Source organism: Orbicella faveolata, unplaced genomic scaffold (genome assembly GCF_042242905.1).
Source record: "Orbicella faveolata isolate gen_17 unplaced genomic scaffold, um_ofav_v1 contig_25, whole genome shotgun sequence".
Classification (NCBI taxonomy): domain Eukaryota; kingdom Metazoa; phylum Cnidaria; class Anthozoa; order Scleractinia; family Merulinidae; genus Orbicella; species Orbicella faveolata.
Genome location: NW_028301553.1, coordinates 28,126,946 through 28,152,500, shown reverse-complemented (window position 1 = coordinate 28,152,500; position 25,555 = coordinate 28,126,946). Strand labels below are relative to the sequence as shown.

The window sequence follows — 25,555 nt, the reverse complement described above, 5'->3', positions numbered from 1 at the left end:
ATCGCTTTGCCTTTGTTACAAGGCGTCAGGTGATCTGTGACGTCATTGCGGAGGCCTGGGGAAAGAAATTTTAATAGCGTGTCCCATAAACCAACGCGCACACCAATTCAATCTGTTTTCGAATCATGGCGGCTGGTCGGCAACCATGCGGGAAAATTTGCGACCGAGAAATCGTCCCATGGAAGAGAGATATTTATTCTAAATTAGACTGAAAGTGAAAGTTCAAAATCTTACTCACTAGGATGTCTTCTGTGAGTCGAATCCTCGTATAATTCTTTCGGATTTCGTCAGCGCTCGATGCTTTCCCGTGGAAGAGTGTTGAATTTACATTCAGTCAGTGGGTACATTTTGACGACGTACCCAGTTTTATTCTGCGGTGGAAGTGTTGTTAACAGATCCAAACAAGCTAGCTGTCCGGCTCTGACGAAAGTCGGATCTTTCAGGACCGGATATCTTTCCTCGGGATTTCTATGGACGTGCGAACTTGGTGGGTAAGTTGCCTGTAGGCCCCCATCGGCTGCTCGGTTCAAGGGTGGAATTTTTAGTAGCAGCTCTTTCAACTGGCTGAATTTTGGCTCTCTTTGACGCACCAGTCCTACCGTAATCCGGTATGGTGATTTTTCACAAGCCAGGATACATTGCTCTGTCCATTTACCACTCGATTTCTGGTTGACGTCTGCTTCAATGATGGAACTCTGCGTAGCCAAGTGCCTGCGAACCTTCCTCTCCATCTTTTGTAGTGACTTGACATCTAGAACTATGGAATCTGCAGTAATTTCCAAACCAAGAACGTCAGAGGCCTTCATAACTATGCAGGATTTTTATTGTACCGGTAGCCCTTTTTTTTTAATTTCTAAATATCCTAAAAAGGGTGCAAACTTGTGAAAGACGTGCACATTATTTCCTAATTTTAAAAGTACTTTGACGATTTTTGAAAATGGCACTTTATGCTTTGGTTTTTGTTATTCGTATTGTGTAGTTCTAGGAAAAATCCATAACCACCCTACAGATCCCTACCTCCATTGTTTCAACGAAAGTAAAGCTAAAGAAAAATTTTTGGTGCCTTGGTGGGTTTAAACCAAAAAAACCTTCTCTGGGGAAGATGTGGATATTTTCCGGCACAATACAATCACTGTCAGTGTAAACTAGTTTGAAAAACCAAATTTTACCTGCCGCAATTTTTGCAATTCGCAAACATAGCATTTCAGCTGACTGAAAGCTTAGGTGAGCAGTACCAGGGTAGTACTCAGAAAGGGGTGTACCATTCCAATTTTTACTATCAGATTTTATCTTTAACAAGGATCATTCACTCCCAACAATCTAATGGGAAGAGTTAAGACAATATGGGAATCATGTGTGTTCCAAGCAAGACCTTCTGTCCCTTTTCGAAGGGTTGCAAATTGGCATATTTGGTTTTTCACAAAAAGAGACTGGAGCCAAAAGTGTTGCCATGGCAACAACACAGAAGGTGTCATTCTGTTTCTTTTGTGGTGCACATTTGTGGTGCCAAGTTTGAAGAACACTGCTCCAATATTTCGAGAGATATCCTTGATTCAAGTGGAACCACCTATGACGTCATCACTTTGCTCATTTGCATAATACAAAAACATACATATCTCTAGAATGAAAAAAGATATTCCAAAAAGGGAAACGCCATTCTTCTTTACTTTGAAAAGCCTTTCAAATAAGCAGCAATTATTTTTTACTTCATTGGCACTTTAACACTTGCCTCTGATCATAGGAACCAGTGCTTGGTCAGGGCTCTGGACAAAACAGTGCTTGAAGTTCTGGGTAGCGCAAGGACAGTTCATTTCTGAACTTGCATAATTTGCTGTGAAAATCGCGAGTTCCAACAGTTCCGTGCAGTACAAAGTCGAGGGGTGACACAATTTTGGCAATCCTTGGTAAAACTAAATCCACAAGTTCTTCATCGTTCAGACAGTTCAGCAGTTTGCTGACCCTTTGCTTCCTTGAATAAGGATTACTCTCGTTGTCTAGGAATTTTTCTGCGCATTGCCTTCTTTTTCAGAAAATTGCTGATGCCAGCAGTTTTGCCGAGATTTATGGCTAATTATCTCAAAATAATGCATGGCTACCCCAATTTTTCTCCGGGGATTCCAGTAAAGCAAAGATCTACTTTTTCTGCGTGGTCCTAACCTGGCGCAAAAACCTTTGTATTTAGTGACAATAGATTTTTGTTCAAACTTTGTCCACTGAATATTTGTCATATGATAACTTCAATTTTGAAATAAAAAGCGGGGGTGCCCATGCTCATTCAGGAGCAGTGAGGCATTCAAAATGCCCCATTTTGGCACTATTCAATGTTTATTATAAAAACGCATTCCCAGCAATTGTAAAATCTTTGTGAGCCCAGATTCATAAGAACACGCATTAAACTAGAGTCAATACAATGTGTCGGACACAAATGAACATTTTACGATTGATTAAGACAGAAACCTAAATCCTTGATTAAAAATTTGAACCAAATTTCTTAACGTGGTTACCGACTGCAAAATAGAAAAGACCACAGTGTATCTACTATCTTTCTTATTTATTCAATTTTTAGCAACAGAAATTAATTCAGTCTTTTCTCGCGCAGAGCTTTTGATTAGTTGATCACAATGACTGGAAAAAAATTGGGGTGCCTGTGCTCGTTGGTGAGCTAGAGCCATTTTTCAACTGACAGAGCTCAATATCAAGGCAAATCCGTCATGTTTTCAATATGCGCGTGCACGAGCGTGCGCTAATGACGCCATAAATTATGCGCAGTAAGGATGCGCGATGCAAATGTGAGGAATGACCTTAAGGTGATTCCTAGTAAAAGAACCCGCCATAGATTCCCGATGAAACTTGGTATGCTGTTGTTACAGGACAAGGAGATATTAAAAACGTAGTAAAAAGAGGGGGTCACCGTGCTTGTTTTCACGCCACAATGCTGACAAATACGGTTATTTAGGTGACTTGGTAATCACCAGTTATTGAAGATATTGTTCTCATTGAAATTATGAAATAAAAAGTGGGGGTCACCGTGCTCGTTTCTGAGGAAAGGAGCATATATTTCGCTATCGAGCTTAGTTTGAGGGAAATCTCTTCCGTTTTGTACGCGCACGCGCTCATGTACATGTGCGCGCGCTAATGAGGCGAAAATCGTGCGCAGTAGTACGATCTGGCGTTTTTTCTCTTCGGCTAACGGTGAAAGGAACGCCTGATCGCATCGCGAAAAAGGTTATTCCATGTCTTCCATCACTGAGTTTGTTTCTCCCAATTATTTTCTGAACTGTTCTTTTTTTTCCTGGCTTGAACCTGGAACTTTCTAACGCAGTTTCGATTTTCTTCTATTATGATACAAGCTAGTCTTCATCCAGAACTATAATTTTTCAGATATATCTGAAACTTAAACTCTTGGACTGTGCCCCAAAATTTACGTAAAAAATCGCCAAATGTTCGTGCCGCAAAATACAAATTTTCTAAAGTTTTTAGATTAACGCGTTGCAAAAATTTTATTTTGTGAGGTAGTTCCCCGAAAAATACTTGGCGAACAGACTCTCAACAAAGTTCACTTGCTTGTACAACTGTACATCGTCCAGATTCCCTTCCCCTCCCCTCCCTCGATGGAGGTTATATCCGCTAGGCCAATCAAAACACTGTAACGCGGATTCGATTGCGGAACTTTTGGAGTTAAGAGAGAATTTACACTTAAAGCATCTTCCCCGACCACTTATCGCTTACGAATGAGCAAGAATTTCGTTATATTTTTTCTCACGTGACCTTTAATAAAAGTGAACTTTGATTTTAGGCAGTTTAAATTTCCTCACTGATGGTTCTAAGTTTTGTAATACCGTTTCACCTTCTACGGCCTCGCTTCCTGTTACTGATCGTTTAATCAAATTCTCCATATCAAGAGATTTTTATTTTCATTCTTTGCTGGGAGTTAATTCATGGCAGGCAGCGTGAAAGTATGGATCTGAACGCGATTTATTCGGTGTTTTTAACATGGAAAGTGGTGAGAGTGCTTCAACTTTAGAGAGAATAGCTGAGATCCCCAAGGAGTCCATTGAAAGTCGCGAAACCGCAGCTGAGTTCAACAACATCCAAGATGGCGGCCATGTTGTTTCCTCTGTGGTCGCAACTACACTTCAACAAAATCCGCTAGGACTCTTTGTTACTCCGGCATCGGTCGCTCAAGTTGGTAAGTAAAGCTATCTATCCTTTCCTAAAGCTTCTGAACAAGATAATTTTAAACTGACAGAGGGAGAGTGTCTTGCGATAGCATAATCGACCAAACAGCTGATTTCATCTTGAAATTAACGAAATAACTATCAGATTAGCTTTGATGGCTAAGCATTTTTCCATTGTACTCTTTATAGTTTTACATACAGCTTGGTAGCTGTTTTGAAAAACATCGAGAGATCAAAGTCAAATAACCTTTTTATTATTATTACAAGCTTGTGCCTGCCGTTTTGTTTTGGAGCGCTTGCAGAACGGTATTGATGAATCCCTAGTTGATATATTTGAGTGCATTTTAAAGATCTTGTCTTCTTACAAAAAAAAAGACTTGAAATCCTGTGGACTCAGTTGAATCAATGAACTGAATGTGTATGCAGAATAAATTATTGTTCATGCCCAGTGGGTTGTAATATGCTTCATAATTATTGTGCTTAATTCCTATAGAAAACACCCTGTGAAAATTGGCACATGCTCAAAACTGCTAGAAACACTAAATTTTGAGCACAAGCAGCTGACAGTGTTTATGTAATAATGAAGGAACAAAGAGAATTTACATTTTGATAATCAAAATACAGACGAACCTTTTCTAATGGCTACCTCCCTGCAACAGGCACCTCTCTACAGCGGCCACAATTTTTGGTCCATACAGTTACTGATTTTAACCTCTCTACAACAACCACCTCTCCACAACAGCAATGGCCACTAAAACATGTCGCAACTGCCAAAATAAACTCTTGACAGTTATCCAGTGACTGGCGTATGGTGCATACAAAACTTCGTTTTTTATTATAAAAGGTCACCAAGCTTGATCTGTAACACTTCATTGGTCTCTGTTTCTGTTTAGTTTCTGTTTTATTGAAATATTTTGATTGTGTTACGTATAGTTTATAATACTAAACTGAGCATTTTTTAAGAAAAGAAATGTTTCACCCCTGAAAAGGTGTCATGTTACACTCCTACCTCCCCATAATGGCCAGCTCTCTACAACAGGCCACTTTCCTCTTTCCCCAAGGTAGCTGTTGTAGACAGGTTGGACTGTACACAAGTTTGACTTTCCTTTCATTTTCTCACTGACAGTGTTTCCTAATTGAAATAGGAAATGTTTTGTCTGTGTTTCTATTATTACAGTTTGGAATAACTTTCACATATAGCACTGTTGCATTGTAGAATAGTCTTCCTACAGATGTAAGGTTATTCAAGATGTTAGGTACATCTAACACAAGGCTTTATCACTACAGTTTTTATAATTTTTGGTCAGTGTAAAATGCAGACTGTGGACAGTGTAAAATGCAGACCTAGGGTAAAATGCAGAGAATGGCAGATCAGGGGTAAAATGCAGACTGCAGGCTACAGTCGTTTTAAGTTTTTATCAACGGTATCATTTTCATTATCGAGTACTTACCATAAACAGGGTTATTCAGGTTAATTGTGGTGAAAAGCTGCACTCCAGTTGGCCAGAACATCACTCAGGTTAGCCTGAATAATGCTCCAGTTAGCCTGGTAACAGATAAAATTAAGTTAAAATTTCCTCAGTCTGCAGTCTGCACCTTACCCCTGGTCTGCAGTCTGCATTGCGTAGTCTGCGTTTAACACTGGCTGGTTTTTATTCGTCTTATCAAAAACTTCTCTCCTTCTAGTACCAGCAAGTAATGGCTTGGTCCAGAAAAACTTGCCTGCTCTTCAGAATACCACCAAACCAATTCCTGCCAGCGTGTTCTCATACAGGTTTGCTTCTCCGACAAGCAACCAGACTCCATACTACGTCTCATCAGACATAGTGTTGAGGTGGGTGGTCCTCACTGTTTAAACTAGTCCTTCACAAGTCTTTATACATGGCATGGCAGTTACTAGAACTGTACCACTTGGGAAATATTGAGCAATAAAGCAAAGAATCATGGGGAGAGGGAGCGAGGGTTGGTAGGGTTATAGACCTCCCTATTTTTTGCTAGAGTTGATTTTTTTAGGGCTCCAGATCGAATGAATAATGTATGAATTTTGCCACTTGGAAGTTTCAAAATGGTGTAACAGTGGCCCCTAATGTGGTTGCCTTTATAGCCTACTTTAAAATGGTCTCTGTGGTCCCTGTAAAATGGTTATTGAGAACAGAGGATGACCAACTTGCACCAAGTATCTCATATTGCTGGAGCTTATCCCAGTTTCTGTAGCTTTAAGTGATAAGGTGTTCATCTACTCCCCCTAGAGGGGATGCTAATCCATGGCAGGGTTAGTACCCTCAAGCATTGAATTTGCCAGTGTACTTATTTCTACCCCTTGGTGAGGAGACATTTTGAGAGTAAAGCATGTTTAAAGTGTGAATGCAAATTCATGCTGTATGTTGTCATGAATGCATGTCTTATAATACCTAAGAGTGGTGGTCAACAAGGTGAATCAAATTTAGTCAAATGTCTTACATTAAACTCTTTGAAAGGAATGAAGTGATGATTGATAAGTCACTGAGAAGTATCACATCAGAACATTGTATTGTCCCAAGCTTGCCAACATTCCATCATTAGATTTCTCATCTATTAAAGGCTGATTGTTTGGATTGAAAACTGCAGAGAGTGAGATGGTGTTGTTGACATCGGATATGTTGTGTTAAATGCACAAGCATTATTAAATTCTTATAACAAAATTTAAATTTTTGCTTTAATTTTTGGAATAGTGGAGGCATTGCCCAGCAGACTAGAAGAAGGATTGTGCATAATGAAGGCAAGTGATAGGAAGGAAACCTGTTCTGCAATGTAATTTGCTAGGTACATAGGTGTGTAATTGAAAACAGAAAAAAAAACTGTATATTACCACTATCCTCAACTTTTTCACTCCGAACATTTATATTCTATTTCTTATACAGCATAATAAACAGAACCATGTCAAAGTAGTGCTTGGTAACTTTCATTTAAATGGTTGCACACCAGGGTTTCATCCACAGACTTCAAAGATTCAATTTTGTCTAGCATACAAAAGGGTAAAGGATTCTCTTTTGCAAGACCAATTTTTTTGTGAGAATCTGATGTTAATGCTGTAACAGAGAAATCACAAGTTTTAGTGGTATTTAGTTCCTTGTTTGTCTACAGCCTATGTGATAGTTGATTTGGTACATATTCACCCTTGTGGTCTTATATTGTTACAAGTTCTTATTGATAACCACATGATGGTACAACTGATCAAACTTGTGATATCAGCGTTATCACTCCCTAAATGGAAGGTTTTTTGACAGCCCCAAAGCTGATTTAAACCATTTACTTATTGTTAGGGTTTTTAAGAAAAGTAGCATGTTAAATTTTATCATGTCTTAATATTATATCTGTTTCTATTTAGTTGAACGGAGACGGAAGGACAAAATTAATAATTGGATATTAAAGCTAGCTGATGTAGTGCCACAATGCAGCTGGGGAAAGCAGGTATTTAATTTGATGACTGTTTTATTTTGTAAAAATAACGTTTATGCGGCAAAATATAATTAAGGCTAAGTTAAACTCAAAACAACTGCTGGTTAGCAGTTTCTCTCCTTGATGTGGGGTGGCCTGTGGGTTCTGCAGGGAGGCCATGAATTTGCAGTCCTCCTGTTGAGGTCAGGCCATTTTGTTTAACGTTCATGTTGCTTCCGAAGGCTTTGCTCCAACCCATCCCTCCCCAAGGCAAGTATGGGGTACTGTACATATTTTATTCCCCTGTAGTTGTCTTTCAGTGTGACGATGCTTAGTGGTTGCCACTCACTCTCTCCTGTACTCTCAGCTCATGCAACATGGTTCCATCAGCCTTACAGACACCTTACCCACACTTAGCTATTGTTGATTAGTTAAATTATTAAAGCAGGCACAACCTAAGGACTGGAAAATTGTGGGTTACACAGAGTTTACAAACTTTTAAACCTACATGTGCATATTGACTGAAACTACAGGTACAAACAACAAAAAAGTTTTGTACTGACTAGTGCTGAGCCTGGCGCATGAATAAATGATGAAAGGTCTTAGCTACACAATAATGTGGAACATAAGAAACACGACTAGACTTTTTATCTGTTGTAATTGAGTATAATTTCATTTTATTCTTTCTCCAGAGTAAAAACATTGTTCTTGAAAAGACAGTTGAGTACATCAACCAAGTCAACACTCAGCTCAAAGAACTGTCTGATTTACAACAGAGAGAACAAAAGCTTGGTAAGGGAGTGCCACCATGTGTTCTTTACTAGATAAACTGGATTTATGAAGATGATGTATTAATGAAAAGTATGTTCCTTTGCACCAAATGTCTACATGTGTGCACTTTAATTTCATGACTCCTAAAGGCCTAAACAATACCCAAAGTGATGAAAAGAAAAAAAGGGATAGAAGAGCGCAAAAAAGAGAAAAGAGAGTGGAGGAAAATAAAAAGACTAACATTGCTTTGATTGTTTATGTTGTCTACTTTCGATGGCAAGAAAGAAGATACCTGTGCTAGGGTGAAGTTTTCTTGACATGCTTTTCATAAATTTAGTCTCTTATACTACCACAAATATTAGTCCCATGTTTAACTCCTCAACCACATTGTGTAAATAGCCAACTGGTCAGCCTCCAACCAGTTGGGATTCTTAATAGTTTATGTTATACTTGCAATATATGGTTATTAGTTACAGCATCCCCAATCAGCACAACAGTGCTAAATACATTTGACACTTAAATAAAGTTATTTTTTTTTTTTTTAATTTCATTTTTTTAGTTCTTTTTTTTATGTAGACTACATTGTTTCCTCACCTTCCACCTTATTTCATGACTAGGTTAGTTCAGAGGTTTTAACTAAAATCAACAAATCAGATTGCTCCATTATCACTCCAATATTATCCAGATACATGTATTGTATAGTGCATGTCCTTAAAAGATTCCCCTTGGCCACTGTTTCCAATAATTATCTTTCTGCTCTTCTAGTAGGCTTCCCATTCCTCTTGTAACCTTAAGTGTGCATACCACAGCTTATCCTGAGTTCTTTAGCATGAAGCGACTAAGACTATTTCTACTCCTCCCTGGATGGGATGCTAGTCCATCACAGGGTCACCACCAGCATTAAATACGCTGGTACTCATTTACATACCTGGGTGGAGAGAGATTCTGTGAGAGTTAAGTGTCTTCCCCAAGAACACAATGCAATGTTCCCAGCCAGGCTCAAACCCAGATCGCGTGATTTGGAGACAAACGCCCTAACCATGAGGCCACCGCGCCTCCTGCATTCCTCTTGTAAGCACCCCCATATGTCCATTGAGCTCAAACCTCCTTGTCATCTTTGCCTGTGATGTTGTTTATTGTTTACCCATAAATTTTTTCTCTTCTAGCTCAAGAAGTTCAGCTATTGAAAACTCGACTTGGAACGACTACTAAAGAAAACAAGCTGTTGAGAGATTTATTAAAGAAAAATAGCATACCTATTCCAAGAAAAATCCCCACAACAACAACAACAGACTCTACCTCATCTGGGACAGTTGACACAGATACACCTGATGATGCTATTGCTATGATGACGACAGAGGTCCCAAAATCAAGGGAATCACCAACTGCAGCAGTGACAACTGCGTCGAGACCACCACAGGTTACCAGCCAAACAACAGTGATCAGTAATGCGACTCAGCCCACTACTGCAACCACTGCTGTGCTCAATCATTTGCCAATCACTTCGGCTTCTGTCGCGAAGGAGCAATCGAAGAGAGAATCAATTGCTTATGTGGCCCCTTTTATTATAACAACTAATCCAATTTCTGTAGCAAGTAGCACAGCGTCTGTTTTTACTCCAGTTACAACATGTCCAACGGTTCAACTTCCAACAACATCTGTCGTGCAGAATAGTGGAAACAACCTTGGCCAACTTGAATTAAACCAGCCACAGGGAAACATTAGCAGTTTGTCGAATCCTAATCCATCCTTTAATCCCCCTGTTGTACAGTTTGGAAATAAGGTGCCCTGCTCTGTAACACAGCAGCCGTTACAGACTGTTAGCACGCCAGTCAGCTGTGCTTCTCAAGTGTTGCAGTCTCAAGCAGGCTACTCAAGACACAGTGTAGCAGCCATCATGAAAGTTGCACTACAACCTGGTACATCAATTTCGCCAATAAGTGTGGTGAATGCTGTCCCACTTGTCGCTCCTGCAACGGGGCATAACTCTGCCGCTATCCTGAACCTCCAACCAGCTGTGATTAGCTCATGTGCTGCTGTTCCCAGTGCAGTTCAGATGTCAACTCCTCTTGTCGCTGTGCCAGTGCCAAACAGCCTGGGTAATCAACACGCTGCAGCTGGAGTCAGCAACACTGTTGTGACACAGAGCACCAGCTTGCCGGCATTCTATGTGACTGCTACTCCAAGCCAGAGTATAACTGTGTCCAAAATTAGTCAGAACAACGAGAGTACTCCTCGTCCAAAGGCGCCGACAGATGCGAGCAAAAACCAAGGGGGTTGTAAAGCGAAAAAAGGAGGGCCTGCCAACAAGGGTCAGAAAAAATCGGCGGTTAATACAAGCCGAACTCAAAACACGAATAGAAATTCCCAAAACAAACCTTTGTTAGAAAATAAAGCGACCTCGGCCTCAAACAAACGTGGAGCAGCACACTTAACTGTGAGAGACAACACCAGGATGGCAAAGAGAGCGAGCACTTGCGGCTCCCAGGAACCACCAGGAAATATTAGTATTTGTCAGCCTCAACCGGAGATAATGACAATACAGACTTTTAACGTCAATTCTCTGATCCCAGGTATTACCACTCAGGTGTCAGTTCCAGCTAATACCATGCCAACTCGAGTAGATTGTGGTAAACCAACTGTACAAGTTTCTAGTATAGGAATGAGTCAGGCTGGCCAGATACCACGCCTTTCTCACAGTATTGCATCTTTAGCTGGTTTACCTCAGAGCATGGAGCAAACACAAACGTCGTCAGATTTGCAGCAACACCAACAAGTTTCGCAGCTTGGCTCTGGCAGCCTTAGCTTCTCCGCCGAATCTCTGCTTGCCTCAAGTGAAGTGGTTCTGCCGAACATTCCACACATAACGACTGCATCTGTTAATTCTGACAGCAATCCAAACCAACAGAGCAGTTTAACAATGGCCGTGGCCCCGTCAATTCACAGTACACCCAGTGAACAAGGCCATGCTCAGAGTTTTTCGAATTACTCGGCAGAGGCGCTGATTGGAGGAAACGAACTGATGGGAGATTCAGTTATGACACAGGAATCCCAACTTCAAACACGGCCATCCAGGACTACTTACTCGGATTTCTCTGCCGAGTCTCTAATCGGCTCTAGTGATTTGAACTCAAGTCTTTCCTATGCCATTGATAATCTCATCTCGTCGCGCTCAGATGCAAACTACAACAGCACCGCTATGGTGTCTGTGAATCCAAACTTACTTCACTCTGTTAAGTCGAATGTCAGCCATGATGCCAGCACAAACAACCCATTGCGCGCGCTTGCAGCCATGCCAGACCTTGTAGAACAGAAGGCAACTGCCCCCAGTAGTCAGTCAGCGATGCTCTTTAGCGGGCCTACAGGAAACAGTGCTTACAGAATGTCCCCGCCAAATTCTGCAGCTTCGCAGTTCACATTCGTAACTCATAACTCCGCCAGACGGCAAACAGATGGCGTAACACCACAGCAAGGAACAGGGCAAGCTGTAAATTCAATGAACAATGTTTCTGTTCCATCTACCAGCTTTCTAAAACATTCGGTGGACAGTATTACATCTTCGTTTTATGCAGTCAGTAATGCTGGCTCAAGTTTCTCATTGGGATCAAACTCAGCGCCTGGGATTGCATTCCAGGGACAGGCTCCATTTGGTTTAGAGCCCTTTTCAAGCAGCCAGCTTTCTTTTGGTTCAATGACAAACCCGTTTTCACCCACAAGATCGTTTTTCAATCATGGCTCGACCATGGGAAGTTTTGTTTGACTTTTACGTAATTTCAAGTTCAAAGTAATGACTAACGTAAAGTTACGAAAGTGTAGTAGTCTTTCAATGGATGCCACTTTCTAGTAGCTAAATCGGCTGTCGTATTTTTACCAATCTAACGTAATAAAACGGTTATGTTCTCAGTTTAAAGAGAGCTAAAGTTTAGTACTTGTTCAAGAGCGTTTGCGCGAAAATCTTCCAAGACACCACACGGTAATTGAGTTACCCTTGTTAGAAATGTAAACAAATATGGGCGTCAGGGAATTCGGTGCGGAGATACAATGTCCGAAAGACCACCCTTACTCTGAAAAAAGTGGTCTTCGTTCTTGAATATGGCTCCAAAGTCTACCAGTCAAAAATATCACAAATAAAACGCTGATATGCAACTTACTCCGCCAAAAATTGTGTTCCTGGGTCTACAAGGCAAATCTATTCAACCGGTAACGTTACTTCAAGTACGGGTAAAGTCTGCATACGAGCCAACTGGTCAATCAGGCCAGTACTTATCTCCGGTTTCTGTAGAATGAAGCGACTAGGAATATTTCTTCTCCCCCATAGATGGAATGCAAGTCCATCGCAGGGTTACCCTCAGCATTGAATTGACCGGTACCCATTTAAACCCGTGGGTGGAGAGAGGCACTGTGAGAGTGAAGTGCCTCGCCCAAGAACACAACACAATGGCTACGGCTTGAACCCGAACCGCTCGATCCGGAGTCCTCCGCACTCACCATGAGACAATCATTTAGCGACCGAACTTCCAGTGACTTGACAGTGATGCCGCGTGGGTAGAAAAATTGGGAAATTTTGAACTTCCCAAAACTTTGTTTTTGTTCATTCTTTGAGAGTCTGTCGATGATTGGAAAAGGAAGTTATGTTTCGAATAATTAGGGGGCACTAACCATTTAAGAAGGTAAACTGCAGGCGAAGTTGACGTAGCCGGTGCCAACCCTATTCTCGTGTACTTCTCATTTCAAGTGTAATTATCTGTACTTACTACACTTCTCATCTTTCAACCCTCCCCCCGTCCCTCTTTCCAGTGTTGTAACCACTTGACAGCATCAATAAAGCCTGTTTCAACATTGGTTGGGCGTGTGCATCTGTGTACGGATGGGTATTGACGGAAAAGGTCTTTTTTCCATCAAGCACTTGCAACAAAGTAAAAGCTTAAGTAATTTGAATAAAACCAAATTCTCGATCCTGATTGGTTCTCAGTACATCCTATCTTTTTATGTACCAAATTGGAACTTGATTAGCTCAGGTGTCCAATGGAAAGATCTCTAATAACAGTTTCCAACAACGTTCAAACAAAAATCGTTCGTAGAGCGCGCTTTATTGGAATGATGATTTGCCCTATATCGTTTAAACTTTTTAGAAATGCACTTTCCCAGCGCGTTTTAGTATTCGTTTACTTGGACTCTTGTAAAGAATACTTCCTTTTTTAAAAAAATATTTCTAGGGTATCTACATTTTTATCACTGCTCATGCTATCAGTGAATGTTGCGCTACAGTGTTGAATGTTGAATCACAACTCCGAGTACCTTAAAATAATCTTTCATTATTTGAGTTTCTGCTTTTAATACGATGTCGACTGGTGGAAAAGCGCGAATACTGCAGAAACACGCAGACGCGCGAGCCGAGCAGGGTCTAGTGCGAGCGGTCTGGGGATGAAAAGCCCATTAAAGGAAAATCTCGGACACCCAAGGGTGGCTTAGCTCGCCGAATTTTTTTCTACCTCAATTTTCAGGAGCCGGTTTAATGGCTAGCGCAGGCGAAAACAAATTTATATCTTAACAATTAAAAACCTTGGGAGAGTTAGGGAGAACTCGAAACAGATGTAGGAAAAAAATCGGTTGTTCATTCCTGTTCTTCCAAACTTCTACATGTGTTCCTATTTTACAATTACATTACGAGCCCGAGTTCCTACAAGAACTATTTAAATGGTAGCTGGCTCTATGAATCTTCGTTCATAATTCAACAAGTTCCCCACTGAAGGCATAAATTATGCAACACGTGCCCAGCGCGGGAAAACGCGCGAAAGCCAGATCGCTTCTGATTAGATGAAATAAAAGCACCTTTTCACTTTTTGCGTTAGGATACAGAGGCCATCAGGTCGGCGCATATCCCTAGTTTCTGTAACATGAAGTGATTAAGAGTATTTCCCCACCCCACCTTGGATGGGATACGAGTTCTCTAAAGGGTTACCCTAAGTGTAGTTAATAGAGGGGAATGGGTCCCCTCTATTAACTATGCCCAAAGCATTAAATTTGCTGGTAAAATACATACAAACTTATCAAGTTATGAACAATACACAATTAAAGATACCAGACAAATATATGAACTATAATTCTTTGTAATAATTTGAACTTGAATATGAATTTCTTTACAACTTCAACCCTAAACATTGTAACAGAAACGCTCGATTTTACACGGGAACATTAGAAGTTGCAGTTACAACTTAATCGAAGTTAATTTGACTACAGAAAATGTCGACTTAACTTCTCTTGAATTAGATCAAAACGAGAATTCTAAATACCGTAACCTTGTGATGTCACTCACTAACTCAATCCCGGAATGCCCTGTGGCACCTAGGGCCTAACCTTCTGATGTAAAACGCAGTAATTTGATATCACGAAGGCTTTCAAGATCAATAGTTTCAACAAAAACAACCGAACAGTAGAGCTAGAAAAACATTTCAGTTCTTTGCTTGCACTGCTAACATGATAGAGTTCCTTAGGACAAATCTACTGAAAGTTTCAGATTGTTAAAAGTCAATATGAATATCTACAGAATTTGCCTCTTTGTCTTCGCTCCACAACACTAGTTACGGATGGCTTAGTTTGGATTGTACGCTTTCATGTGCTGTCTAAAGAGCGTCTTCTTACAGGGTGCTCTGAATCAAAGTTGTTCGCAGATTACTCTTTAAGTGATCCTCTCTCATACTTTGCTGCTGAGGGAGACAAAGTGAGAATCAAGTCCAGTAAAATAAGACAGTCCCTGACGTCATGTAGCCTTGAAGCAAGGAGGTTGGTAAACGCCATATTTGGGTTGATAATCTTCTGCCTTAGTAGACTTGTACGCAGGGCAGGCCACTGAGAAATAACGTTTGTCTTCTCTGCTTCTATGAGATAATAACTGAAATATGCAAATCTCACAAATATACCCCTCCCCTCCCAATGTTGGTTTGTTTTACTCATCCATGTCATCCACGTTTGCCGAAGCTAAACTCCGATGTTGATGATGGGGGAGGGATAGAAGGAGGTATAAGATTTGTTTTGCCAATAGAATGAAATCCACGTCTTCACAGCAATGTCCAAAAAAGCCTCTTTTACATTTTCTGATTATCCCAACCCCTCTCCCCCTCCCCCCCCCAAAAAACTTGAATTTTCTCAGGCTTTCAGCGCATGACTATTTTATTTGTTAGTCATTTAATTGTGGGAACATAGGACAGACCCAGAGTTTCTAGATTTCATTCCTTGAGAATCACAACCGCACGTAATCTCTCACAATTATGGCATAGCCAAGGAATCCAGCACTCTTATAATTATCTACCACGCCTCAAATATAGAAAACCTCTCTCGCTGAAAATGTTTATAAGATAATATGTGACAAAATGAACCAATGCCTACACACATTTTCTCTTGACCACTCATCACACATTGTTAAAATAAAAAAATCAAAAGTTTCTTGACAAGACAATCACTGGGATGTCACGCTCTTAAACGTAAACGAGGTCCTTTGTCCAGTCCTGACACCCTCCCCCACGTGATTTCTGCAAGAAACTGATGTCGTTTAGAACACTTAATCACAACATCAAACGATAACCCGAGAACAGACACTTGGTACTCCTATAATAAAAGTTCTCTGCTAAATTAATTTCCATGAGCGTAAATTAAATTCCTACCTCTCCACATCTCGCATAGCATCCTGGAAGCGCGGTCAACCAGCAACTTCGGCGCGCGTCTCATCTCGGTCGAGAAGATGGTGCGTCCGGGTTCAGATCTGACCACTGTTGAGTTCTTGTGGGACTGTTGCACGATAGCTTTAGTGGCAGAAGGGTTGGACGGGTCTCTCAAAGAAAGATTTCCCTGCACGGGGTTTCACGAAACGCATGACTCCATCACGACCATTGAACAGGTGCACTGCCATCCCAATGAGCCACTTGCCACGATTGCTTTCGTCTTCACACAGATTGACTACATCACAGATCCTCAGGGTTTCTGGCCAGCAGACTGCGGTGCAGTTGTGGCGTACTCACAAGTCCAGCGTTTCTACAGCACCTGGCAGGAATTATGTATAAACCATGCGATCCAGGCGCAGACTCGAAGGGCCTTTGGCAGATCATGCTGTTCAAGTGAATGGTCATATTCATCTGGTTGCCAGTCCATCGTAGCTGCTGCTATCACCTCGTGTACTATTTTGGACTCGACTTTGCATTCTCTACTGGTTGTAGTCACAGGGTTTGGTCGCCACGCACTGTAGCAGTAGCCACTCGGGTCTACTCCACCAAAATGCTGCAGCGGTTACTGAATCCCCACGCCTGCTGAGACAAGCAGTATTCTGATGAGAAGGTACATGTCTCCACTCATCAATCGTATGTTCCTTGATTTTCCTCGCGTGCAAGACATGCTTTTGTGATTATCATTACCTGTTCTTTTCGCGCCATGTCACGCGTATGCGGTTACCTTATGGTTAGTGCGCTTGTCTCCGGTATTGAACCCTGACCGGGGACATTGCGTTGTGTTCTTGGGCAAGAAACTTCGATTTCACACAGCCTTTCTCCACCCAGGTATATAAATGAGTACCGGCGAATTTAATGCTGGGGGGTAAGCCTGCGATGGACTAACATCTCATCCAAAGGCAGTAGAAATACTTCTAGCCGCTTCGTGCTGCAGAAACCGGGATAAGCTCCGGCCTGATGGGCTACTTGGCTCATATGCAGACTTAACCTTACAGCCATGTGTCCTGCACCATTTCACGCAGAAAGCCTGCACAGTATTCCTCCACCTTGTCCAGTCCTATGGCTCCTTTTGAGACTCTCTCCCAGAGAGAGGAGTTGAAGCCCGCTCTTTTCCTGCAGTTCTCGCCAGGTTATTTTGAGTCTTCACAACTTTTTGGCAATCACCATACCACATGTTTTCCAAGAATCATGATAAGTATAGGCGTAAACTGCTGCGGCGATATCACACTTACTTGCGTCTCCGAATACATTGAGTTCTACTGCGCTGATAAGACGCTAGCCTGCCCGTTACCACCATGTTCGCGAGCAGGTCAGTCTCCGTATCGCTTCATTTTGCTGTAAGCTCATGAGGTAGAGGAGCGTCCCAGGCTTGTTGTTATTTCAGCTCACAAGCATTTCAAGAGTAGTAGTTCCTTGCAGACATGTGTGGCAAACCAGACCGAGGAATTCATAGGTGCGACCTAGCATTCCTAGAATCCTCCTTTAGATCAGTTCAGCATTTTCGTGAGGAAACGAATGGAACACCTTTACAGACTGCCTGGCGTTTTTAAGGCCAAAAACTCCCGTCTCTGGAAGTAGCAGTTCCTAACGGCTACTTAGCGAAGGCGGCTTGATTGTCGCTAGAATCCTCTCGAATGCTTTCTTCCAGCTCCAGTACCTAAGATTGCTATTTATGCAACTGCAAAATGCCATTAGAGAAAATTGCACCTCTTAGCAGAAAGGAGAAGGAGTGAGACCAGAAAGTGCTCTGGTGAACCTCAAGATCTGTATTTCGAATTCTGTGGAGTGCAAATCCCAAAACCAGTTTATCGCAGAACATCAGGCTCACCCTCCCTAACGCGCGCTCGCAGGGATGTCTTTTTCATGTTACCAGCAAACGCAACCGAATGAAATCTAGCAAGAACCGCGACGTGGTGAATCTTGTTTTTGAGGGCGAGTCCAGTCGCAAGGCAATCATTCAGAGAGGGCGTTTTCTTTCCTCCCGCATAGTGCAGTCATAGACTACACACATCTCAGCACGCTGTGCTGTTTCCCTGATGACATGCTCAAAGGGGCATGTAGAACTCTCTCGGTGGGCTGTCGACTCAACCACGTCTTCATTAAGCTAATCATGGATTATTTCATCGCATCCCGATAGCTTTTCCATGCTGAGTAATTTGGATACCAGCCTTCTTGACGATGTCGTGCCAGTTGCTAGCGAAACTCTTTCTGGACTCCTTGTTGATCACGAGCGAGAGTATCTACCAAACCCTGAATATTTAGAGCGCATAGATGCTCATAATTGCTGATCGAATTCACTGCTAGAAAGCCAGTACCCATACAGTTTTGATCCTAGTGCAATAAGAGCCCAGCCAAACAGGTAAATTCAGAAACAGGTTCTTCACGACGCGCAGCGCGCGCTTTCGTGTAGGGATCTGCGCGTACCGTTTGCACGTAGGATGATGTGACACCGGTAGAGGGTCTTCCAATCACTGATCTCCTGACTTGACTCCTAACAGATGAGATTTATTGGCAATTCGCGACCGCTCTACATAATGAGGGTTGTCTAGCATCAATAATTATCTCCTTTCTGTCAATTTCCCTGGCACGCGTGCTCAACGCGAAGTCTCTTCTAATCGCTCGCAAGCACAAGTCGTACTCCAGTAGCGTTCGTGTTCTGAGCCACGCCACGCGTTATGTTTTTGACTGCGCGCAACTGAGTGAGATCAACCTAGACGGCATTAAAGAGTGACTCGCCCCGCCTCAGAGGAGAGCACGGACTTTTCTGACCATTGACGTCAACCATGACTAGCGGATGAAGGTTCCTAGGATTGATGGTAAAGGGAAGTATGATGTCTTCCACGATAAACGCGACATGAGACCTTACGAGGGCATTTGTTAACGCTATGCTGACCCACTATCCACTTAAAACACAACCTTTTTGCCCGCCAGAAATGCCTTACGTTCAGCATGAGTAGAAACTTGATCACAGTCTGAAGAAACATGTCCCCGGTGCTAACAAATAGATGCAATCGTTGACAAGTTGATCCTGTCAGTGAAATTACGATCATTTGGAAGTGTAGAACGCTAAGGGCCGTTACTTTTGTCACCTGTTTTAACCATCGTATTTGTATCTGTCCACCTACGTTCACCTTCCAGTAAATTCCGCGAAGGGCCACGGACGCTAATCACAAGATCCGAGCTTGCATCGACGAAACTACTCTACAATAACATAATAGCGTTTTATAAGACCAGTTTTATAAGGCCACGTTTCTCTCCATTATTGCCGGCATCTCGAGAAGATTGATTAGATAAGTTCCCGCTACTTTCAGGAGTCTGAATGGCCGTACTTCTTGCGTAAGATATTTCACAGCTCCCTTATAACCCTCTTGATTGAATGGCGCGCCATGCGAACTCCCTGAACCATTAGTTCCTTGAGATCTGACAATTTAATTGTGTTACCGCCGAATGCCACCGTCGCAGAGAACCGATTATCAATACGCACCCAGGCTATCACGACCCTTTTAGACGGTGGGACAGAAGGATTGGGAAGTCTTCTCTCCTAGCTCCTTTGGTTTCAGGGCTACTTGTAGCTTGTTCTTTGTAATCCAGATCCTTTTTATGTGTTTCTTTGGTACTTCACATAGGGTTGACCTCACTGGGCCTTTCCACCTTGGACAGAATTGTCCAGAAAAATTGTTATGTTTTCCCGATCGTGATCTCACCCAATAAGAGCACACGACAGCCAAGGAATCCATCACCTTAATCTCATTTGCTGGAAATGTTTAGCACATAATTCGTGACATAATGAAGCAATGCCCACACATATCCATTCATGGCGCTTAAAATATCCACTTGACAATACAATCAATATGACATGCTTTCAAGGTCTTGAACGTAATAGAATTTTTTTTATTATACAGTTCCGACGTCACTTAAGATAAAGAGGTGATATATACTGATAGAAAAAATACGACGGACTCGTATAACATTCGACGATGACAATCAAAAAGAACTTGAAATGAAATTATCAGTAATGCAGTACACATCAGAAAAAAACCCGATAATGAAAACAACCCATCTATTTACATCAGTTATAATACGTAAAAAAAACTTGATTAAAAAAGACAGCCATAGCTGTTTTCACTCAGAACAACAAGCAAGTCTTCATCATATGACGATTGTTTACTAAACGACGATGACATGATCATCGTGTTGGAAGCGGAGGAGTTCAGTGAGTACCATTTCACCAATGGGATTGCCACTCAATTTCAACACTGTCAGCGTTGAATTTACTTTGAGTGCTTCAGCAAGACCAGTAGCACCTTGATCACCAATGCGATTCACAGCCAAATTCAACTCTGTCAGCGTTGAATTTACTTTGAGTGCTTCAGCAAGATCAGCAGCACCTTGATCACCAATGTCATTGGCATCCAAATTCAACACCGTCAGCGTTGAATTTACTTTGAGTGCTTCAGCAAGACCAGTAGCACCTTGATCACCAATGCCATTGCCATGCAAATTCAACTCTGTCAGCGTTGAATTTACTTTGAGTGCTTCAGCAAGACCAGTAGCACCTTGATCACCAATGCCATTGCCATCCAAATTCAACTCTGTCAGCGTTGAATTTACTTTGAGTGCTTCAGCAAGACCAGTAGCACCTTGATCACCAATGTCATTGCGATACAAATTCAACTCTGTCAGCGTTGAATTTACTTTGAGCGCTTCAGCAAGACCAGTAGCACCTTGATCACCAATGTGATTGTGATACAAATTCAACTCTGTCAGCGTTGAATTTACTTTGAGTGCTTCAGCTAGAAGACCAACGTCACCCTCACTAGGTAATCGATATCCGAGATCAAGACTTTGAAGTTTGAGAAATGAGCCAGAAACACGTGCCATTTTAAGATGAAAACTGCTGTCTTCTCTTCTACATTCGGAAATGAACCCAAGCAAGGTACGAAAGCATTCTCCGTAATTCACTTGAACCGTTATACTCTTGATAAGGGCTTCTGCTGTTTCCTCGCAACGTGCCGCTACCATACCACATGTAAATGAAAGGACCCCTTGAAGCTCTTCAAGGTATCTTCTATCAGCAGCTAACTCGTCGACACTGATCTCTTTATTGAGAAGCTGACTACACAGATAGATTGCCGCGAAGCATTCTTGAAAACTCTTGTGTAGAAAACTGTAGTGTCGACGGGGTCTTAGTTTACTGCCTCCGGTCTGAACTGACAAAAATCCGAATCCAGGTAATTCAGCTGTATGACTTTTCAGCTCACTTTCCTCAAAGTCCAAGTTGTCTTCAAGCAAACCATTCAAAGCTATCTGGCCAAGATGTTTCAGTTGAGCGTCGTATACTTGGACGAGGTCCTCGTTGGTTTCTGGTAATCCTTTCTTGTTTCTGTATCTTCTAAGGATACATTCTATGATTTCCACGTACAGTTGGGTCCTCCTTTCTGGGAAAATACCTTCAAATTCTTCACAAATGAGGCAAAGGAGCACAGTGTTAAGAGGATTTGCCACCATGTCTCTCAGGTTTGCATCATTTACCAACTTGGACAGGAGCTTCTCGGCCAAATTCGTCATGTTTTTAAAGTACTTGAGGATAAACTCTCTTGCGTCTTCTTCGGTAAATCCTTCAATTTGCAGCAGGGTGTCACAGTGTATTCGTAACTTAATCCCAGCCTCGTGCCGTGCCGTAGCAACCACGCGACACTTTGGAAGTTCTCTGCGACCCTGAATGATTTCTTTGAACACTGGCAATTTACTAGTGGGAACCTCATCCAATCCATCAAGTACAAGCAAAACGTTGGACTGATTCTGGCGGATGAAGTTGAAGAATCTCTCTCTAACGTCTTCTTCAACATCTCGAGGGAGAAGCTGATCATCAATGGCCTCCCATAGGTTAGACTTCATATCACGACACTTCAGCAACAACACTGTTTCGAACCTTGGAAAGCAATCTTCTGCTTCTTGTTTTCCTGTAGCCCAGTCATATACCATCTTCTTGCAGTAAGTGGTTTTCCCCATGCCAGGCTTTCCTTCAATTAACACTGTTCTTGGTTGTGGACATTCTTCATGTGGTTTAAAGATCCCAGACATGTTGACGATGTTGTCTGTCGCTGTTCCTCTTGTTTTTTTCCTGCTGACCACTTTGAGTCTGGTAAAAATACTATCAAGATGAAAGTGAAACTCTTCACACCAAGGAAACGGTGTGAGCCATCCCTCGCGGACTTTGTACAGTTGGCGAATTGCGTCGATAATCTCAGCTGGATCAAAATCATCTAGAGGTAATCAAAGAGAAGCTACTTCAAGTAACTTTTCTGTCCAGACAGATAAAATAAGGCGGCCTAAAACCGATCTATTTCTTAAATTAAGGCGAAAATGCAAGCAATCATTATCACATAGATAAAAGAAGGAAACGGGAATTAATTTGTAATTGATAATTTTTGTAATATATCTGTTAATTTATTTCTCGATATTTTCCATATTCAAGAAACATATTGAGCATTAACTATCTTGGGACATTTACAAGAGAAACATCTGTTGCTAGTTTTTTTTTTTTTAATTTTGTTAAAGAAATTCTCTGATATGTTTCTGATTTCACAAATTGAGTTTCTAGTTTTCACGGAGAAAGGCTATAATATTGCCAGTTTCAGTTGAAAATCGTAGGTCACCTTCACCATAAAGCACAGTGCAACACAGCCTTAATTTTCATAATAAAGATCGGAAACTTCTAAAACCTTTTAATCTTTTGCCATTTCGCACCGAATGATAGGAAGTCTTTCAAGCTTCCTGACATTTTTATATGCATATATATGAAACAATAATTTGGCAAAACGAAAACGGAAAAGCAGAAGATAGAAGAAGATCTCTTATAATTTAAAGGAGTTTCTGTCACAACAACAGTTATTAGTTTTTACTTCAGGGCGATCGTGATAACAAAACAAACAACTACTGTCATTGGTCAGGTAACATTTTCTATGAGCAGATTGATAACAACTCTGTCCCAAAAAACCCAGCAAAACAGTGGGGCTCATAAGCGTAATATAGAACCAAGGCGATAACTTGAATAACTTAATGAGTCCTTTATCCTCTTAATAGAAAGTTACACTTATACAAAACCCTGAACCGAACGAGAACCACAACGGCTGTCCAATTGTCCGCCACGCTCCCGCTAAAAAAGTAGATCTTACCTTCCATCTTCAGTTCCTTTTCTTCCAGAGGAAGTCGGTTCAATAAAGTGTCCAACTTTTCTTTGATGTCTGCAATTTCCTCTTTCATCTGCTCAAGGTTGTCTCCGCTGTTTCCTAAGAATAAACGTTCTGTATTCTTATCAATCCTTAATTCACACTTTTATGTAACCAGCAACATATTCCTGGGTGTTTTTTTTATTCAAAGAGTGGTTTGTATAGTTACAATACGCGATATAAATATCATAATATAAAATATAATTTGCCGGCAACTGCTATTTTATTTTAACTTTAACAAATACCACGCCATGAAATGACGATATGACGCAAAGTGACACAGGAAACAACGGACTAGGGTTGAGTTGTCACTTTCTTTTTCCTATTTCCTAGTTTTTTTAATGGTGCGGTAATAAAGCAGAGTTGGGGAAAAAATGAAGACGGACGTTGATTTGGATAATAGAAAATTTCTTTCCGCACGTTAGATCGAAGGCATCAATCACCCAGCAAATGATAGAACCTGGCATATATGGGTAAGAATATCAGTTTTCCATCTTGAGTAGATATAAGTGTTATACCTTCATTTTTCTGTCATTCCAACAAAAGAGCTCCGTGCAGTTCTACACATTATCAACTTGTTTCACTTTTTCGAGGGGATCAATAAAATCGCCGTATAAAATCTATACCTTTTTCTCCTGATGTCACTTGACTTTTCAGTTTTTCAATGATGGTTCGCATGTCCCTTGTCATCTCCTTGAAATCATCTCTCGTATTGTCTGAAAATAAAGCGTCGTACATTAGTTTGAGTTGAAATACAATCAAGTCAATCCACACAAACAAGAGAGTCATGTAGTAAATGGTTTGAACCCAGGAGTATCAGTAGTTCGTATGGTTTAATCGTCCGGGTGAGGGTAGTTCTGAAAAGAACTGTTGTTGGTGACTGAGGTCTCTACAACCTGAGCGAAAGTCATCTTCAAAGTCATGTGAATAGTGTTTCTCAGTCGACGATGTTATAAGTCTGGTCTGTTGAACGTTATTGGTCAGTTTAGCCATGATGGTATTGGCTGTAAGACTAGTGTAAAGTTTGTCATCAGTCATTGGTCGGTTTCGATCCGTCTATTGTTAGTCAAATTAAGTCGGTCTGTTAGAAGTCCGTTTGTCGGTTTCGTTTCCGTCTTGGATAAGTCTTTTATAAGGCGCCGGTAATTGTTGACATCTGTTAAGAGGCGTTTGTTCTAGGTTAGTGTACCAGCTTTCCAGAGTCAGTCATTGAAAATAGTTTGTACTGTAGGTTAAGCACCGAGCAGAGTCCCAGTCAATGTTGTGGTTTGTCAGTTGATGATGTACAGCAATGTGATTGTTGGCATCACCATTTCTTGTGGCTCGTTTGTGCTCAGTCAGTCTCGTGTTAAGGTTTCTGACAGTCTCACCAATGTAGGAAGCTTGGCAGTCGGAGCATTTGATCTTGTAAACTGCTCCCTGCCTGTTGTTGGGTTCGTCCCTGTCTTTTACGTTGGTCAGTAAGTGTCGTAACGTAGTTGTAGGTTTGTGGGCTACACGGATGTTGTAGGGCTGTAGGATCCGTGAGATGGTCTCAGAAGTGCCCCTAATGTAAGGTATAGTCACTGTAGTAACAGGTGTTGAGTTCCTGTTATCAATCTTCATAATCTTTCAGAACAGACAAATTCATTCATAAGTCCATGAAATACCTCCATTCACAACATTGCAATAACAATTTTTATTATTTCTCTCAGTTAGTACGCGCGCTGTGATTGGTCAACTTAGCGGACCGTATTCTCCCGTACGGTCCGCTAAAATTTAAAGCTGTTTTTGTTGCCAAAATGTTTCGTGATTTATCGCCAAGTGTTTTCTTAACTTTTTTGGCAAGTAAAAGTTTAAAACTTTCTTTTACTTCTAAAATTGTGTATTGAAACCTGCTAACGACTTATGAGTCACTTAACAATGATTTCAAATTGAGTCGTTTTGCTTTCGAGGTGCTTCAGAAATATGAAGCCGTTCCGCGTGAATAGAAATCGTTCCCGAGCCCGTCAGACACACAGTAGAGATATAATAAATATCTTATTAACCTCGTTTTCTCGGTCCGTATTGTAAGTTACGGATCCTCGTTTTCTCCTTTCATTCCGCTGAAATAGAACCTGCACTGAGATTTTTGTGAAACTTTGCCTATCGATTGGGGAAAAACTCGGTCCGTAACTTACAGTACGGCCCTCGAACTCGGTTAGTAAGAGGCATTACGAATCGCTCAAAGTTGAGTTTAAGGTGGCTCAAAACAGTAATA

The 25,555-nt window shown here is 41.4% G+C and overlaps 3 protein-coding genes across 9 annotated transcripts in view; 1 reads left to right on the top strand and 2 right to left on the bottom strand.

Moving 5' to 3' along the window:
• LOC149109767 (uncharacterized) overlaps window positions 1-806 on the bottom strand; it is a 7,326-nt gene extending 6,520 nt beyond the window's left edge. The window contains exons 1-2 of the mRNA XM_089294669.1: window positions 329-806; window positions 1-55 (exon numbers count right to left, since the gene is read on the bottom strand). The exon at window positions 1-55 is cut by the window's left edge and continues 20 nt beyond it. Of these exons, the coding sequence (XP_089150795.1) occupies window positions 1-55; window positions 329-806 (533 nt within the window). The remainder of the gene's footprint in view (window positions 56-328) is intronic.
• Window positions 807-3,866: 3,060 nt separating this feature from the next.
• Window positions 3,867-12,280, top strand: LOC110055298 (uncharacterized). The gene is made up of 6 exons (XM_089294074.1): window positions 3,867-4,189; window positions 5,865-6,012; window positions 6,890-6,936; window positions 7,546-7,628; window positions 8,288-8,387; window positions 9,533-12,280. The coding sequence occupies exons 1-6, from the start codon at window positions 3,994-3,996 to the stop codon at window positions 12,124-12,126; spliced, it is 3,168 nt and encodes a 1,055-aa protein (XP_089150200.1). The 5' UTR covers window positions 3,867-3,993; the 3' UTR covers window positions 12,127-12,280.
• Window positions 12,281-14,458: 2,178 nt separating this feature from the next.
• Window positions 14,459-25,555, bottom strand: part of LOC110062438 (uncharacterized) — a 75,886-nt gene continuing 64,789 nt past the window's right edge. For all 7 annotated transcript variants that reach the window (XM_089294029.1, XM_089294023.1, XM_089294022.1 and 4 more), the window contains 3 exons: window positions 23,943-24,032; window positions 23,263-23,376; window positions 14,459-22,350 (listed from right to left, as the gene is read on the bottom strand). In XM_089294029.1, the coding sequence (XP_089150155.1) occupies window positions 20,252-22,350; window positions 23,263-23,376; window positions 23,943-24,032 (2,303 nt within the window). In that variant the 3' untranslated portion in view covers window positions 14,459-20,251. The remainder of the gene's footprint in view (window positions 22,351-23,262; window positions 23,377-23,942; window positions 24,033-25,555) is intronic.

Bases quoted from the DNA above. Each gene is read 5' to 3' on its own strand.
- LOC110055298 (XM_089294074.1), top strand. From the start codon at position 3,994: ATGGAAAGTGGTGAGAGTGCTTCAACTTTAGAGAGAATAGCTGAGATC. The intron at 6,013-6,889 runs GTGGGTGGTCCT...TTTTTGGAATAG, and splicing joins TCATCAGACATAGTGTTGAG to TGGAGGCATTGCCCAGCAGA. The intron at 7,629-8,287 runs GTATTTAATTTG...TTCTTTCTCCAG, and splicing joins AATGCAGCTGGGGAAAGCAG to AGTAAAAACATTGTTCTTGA.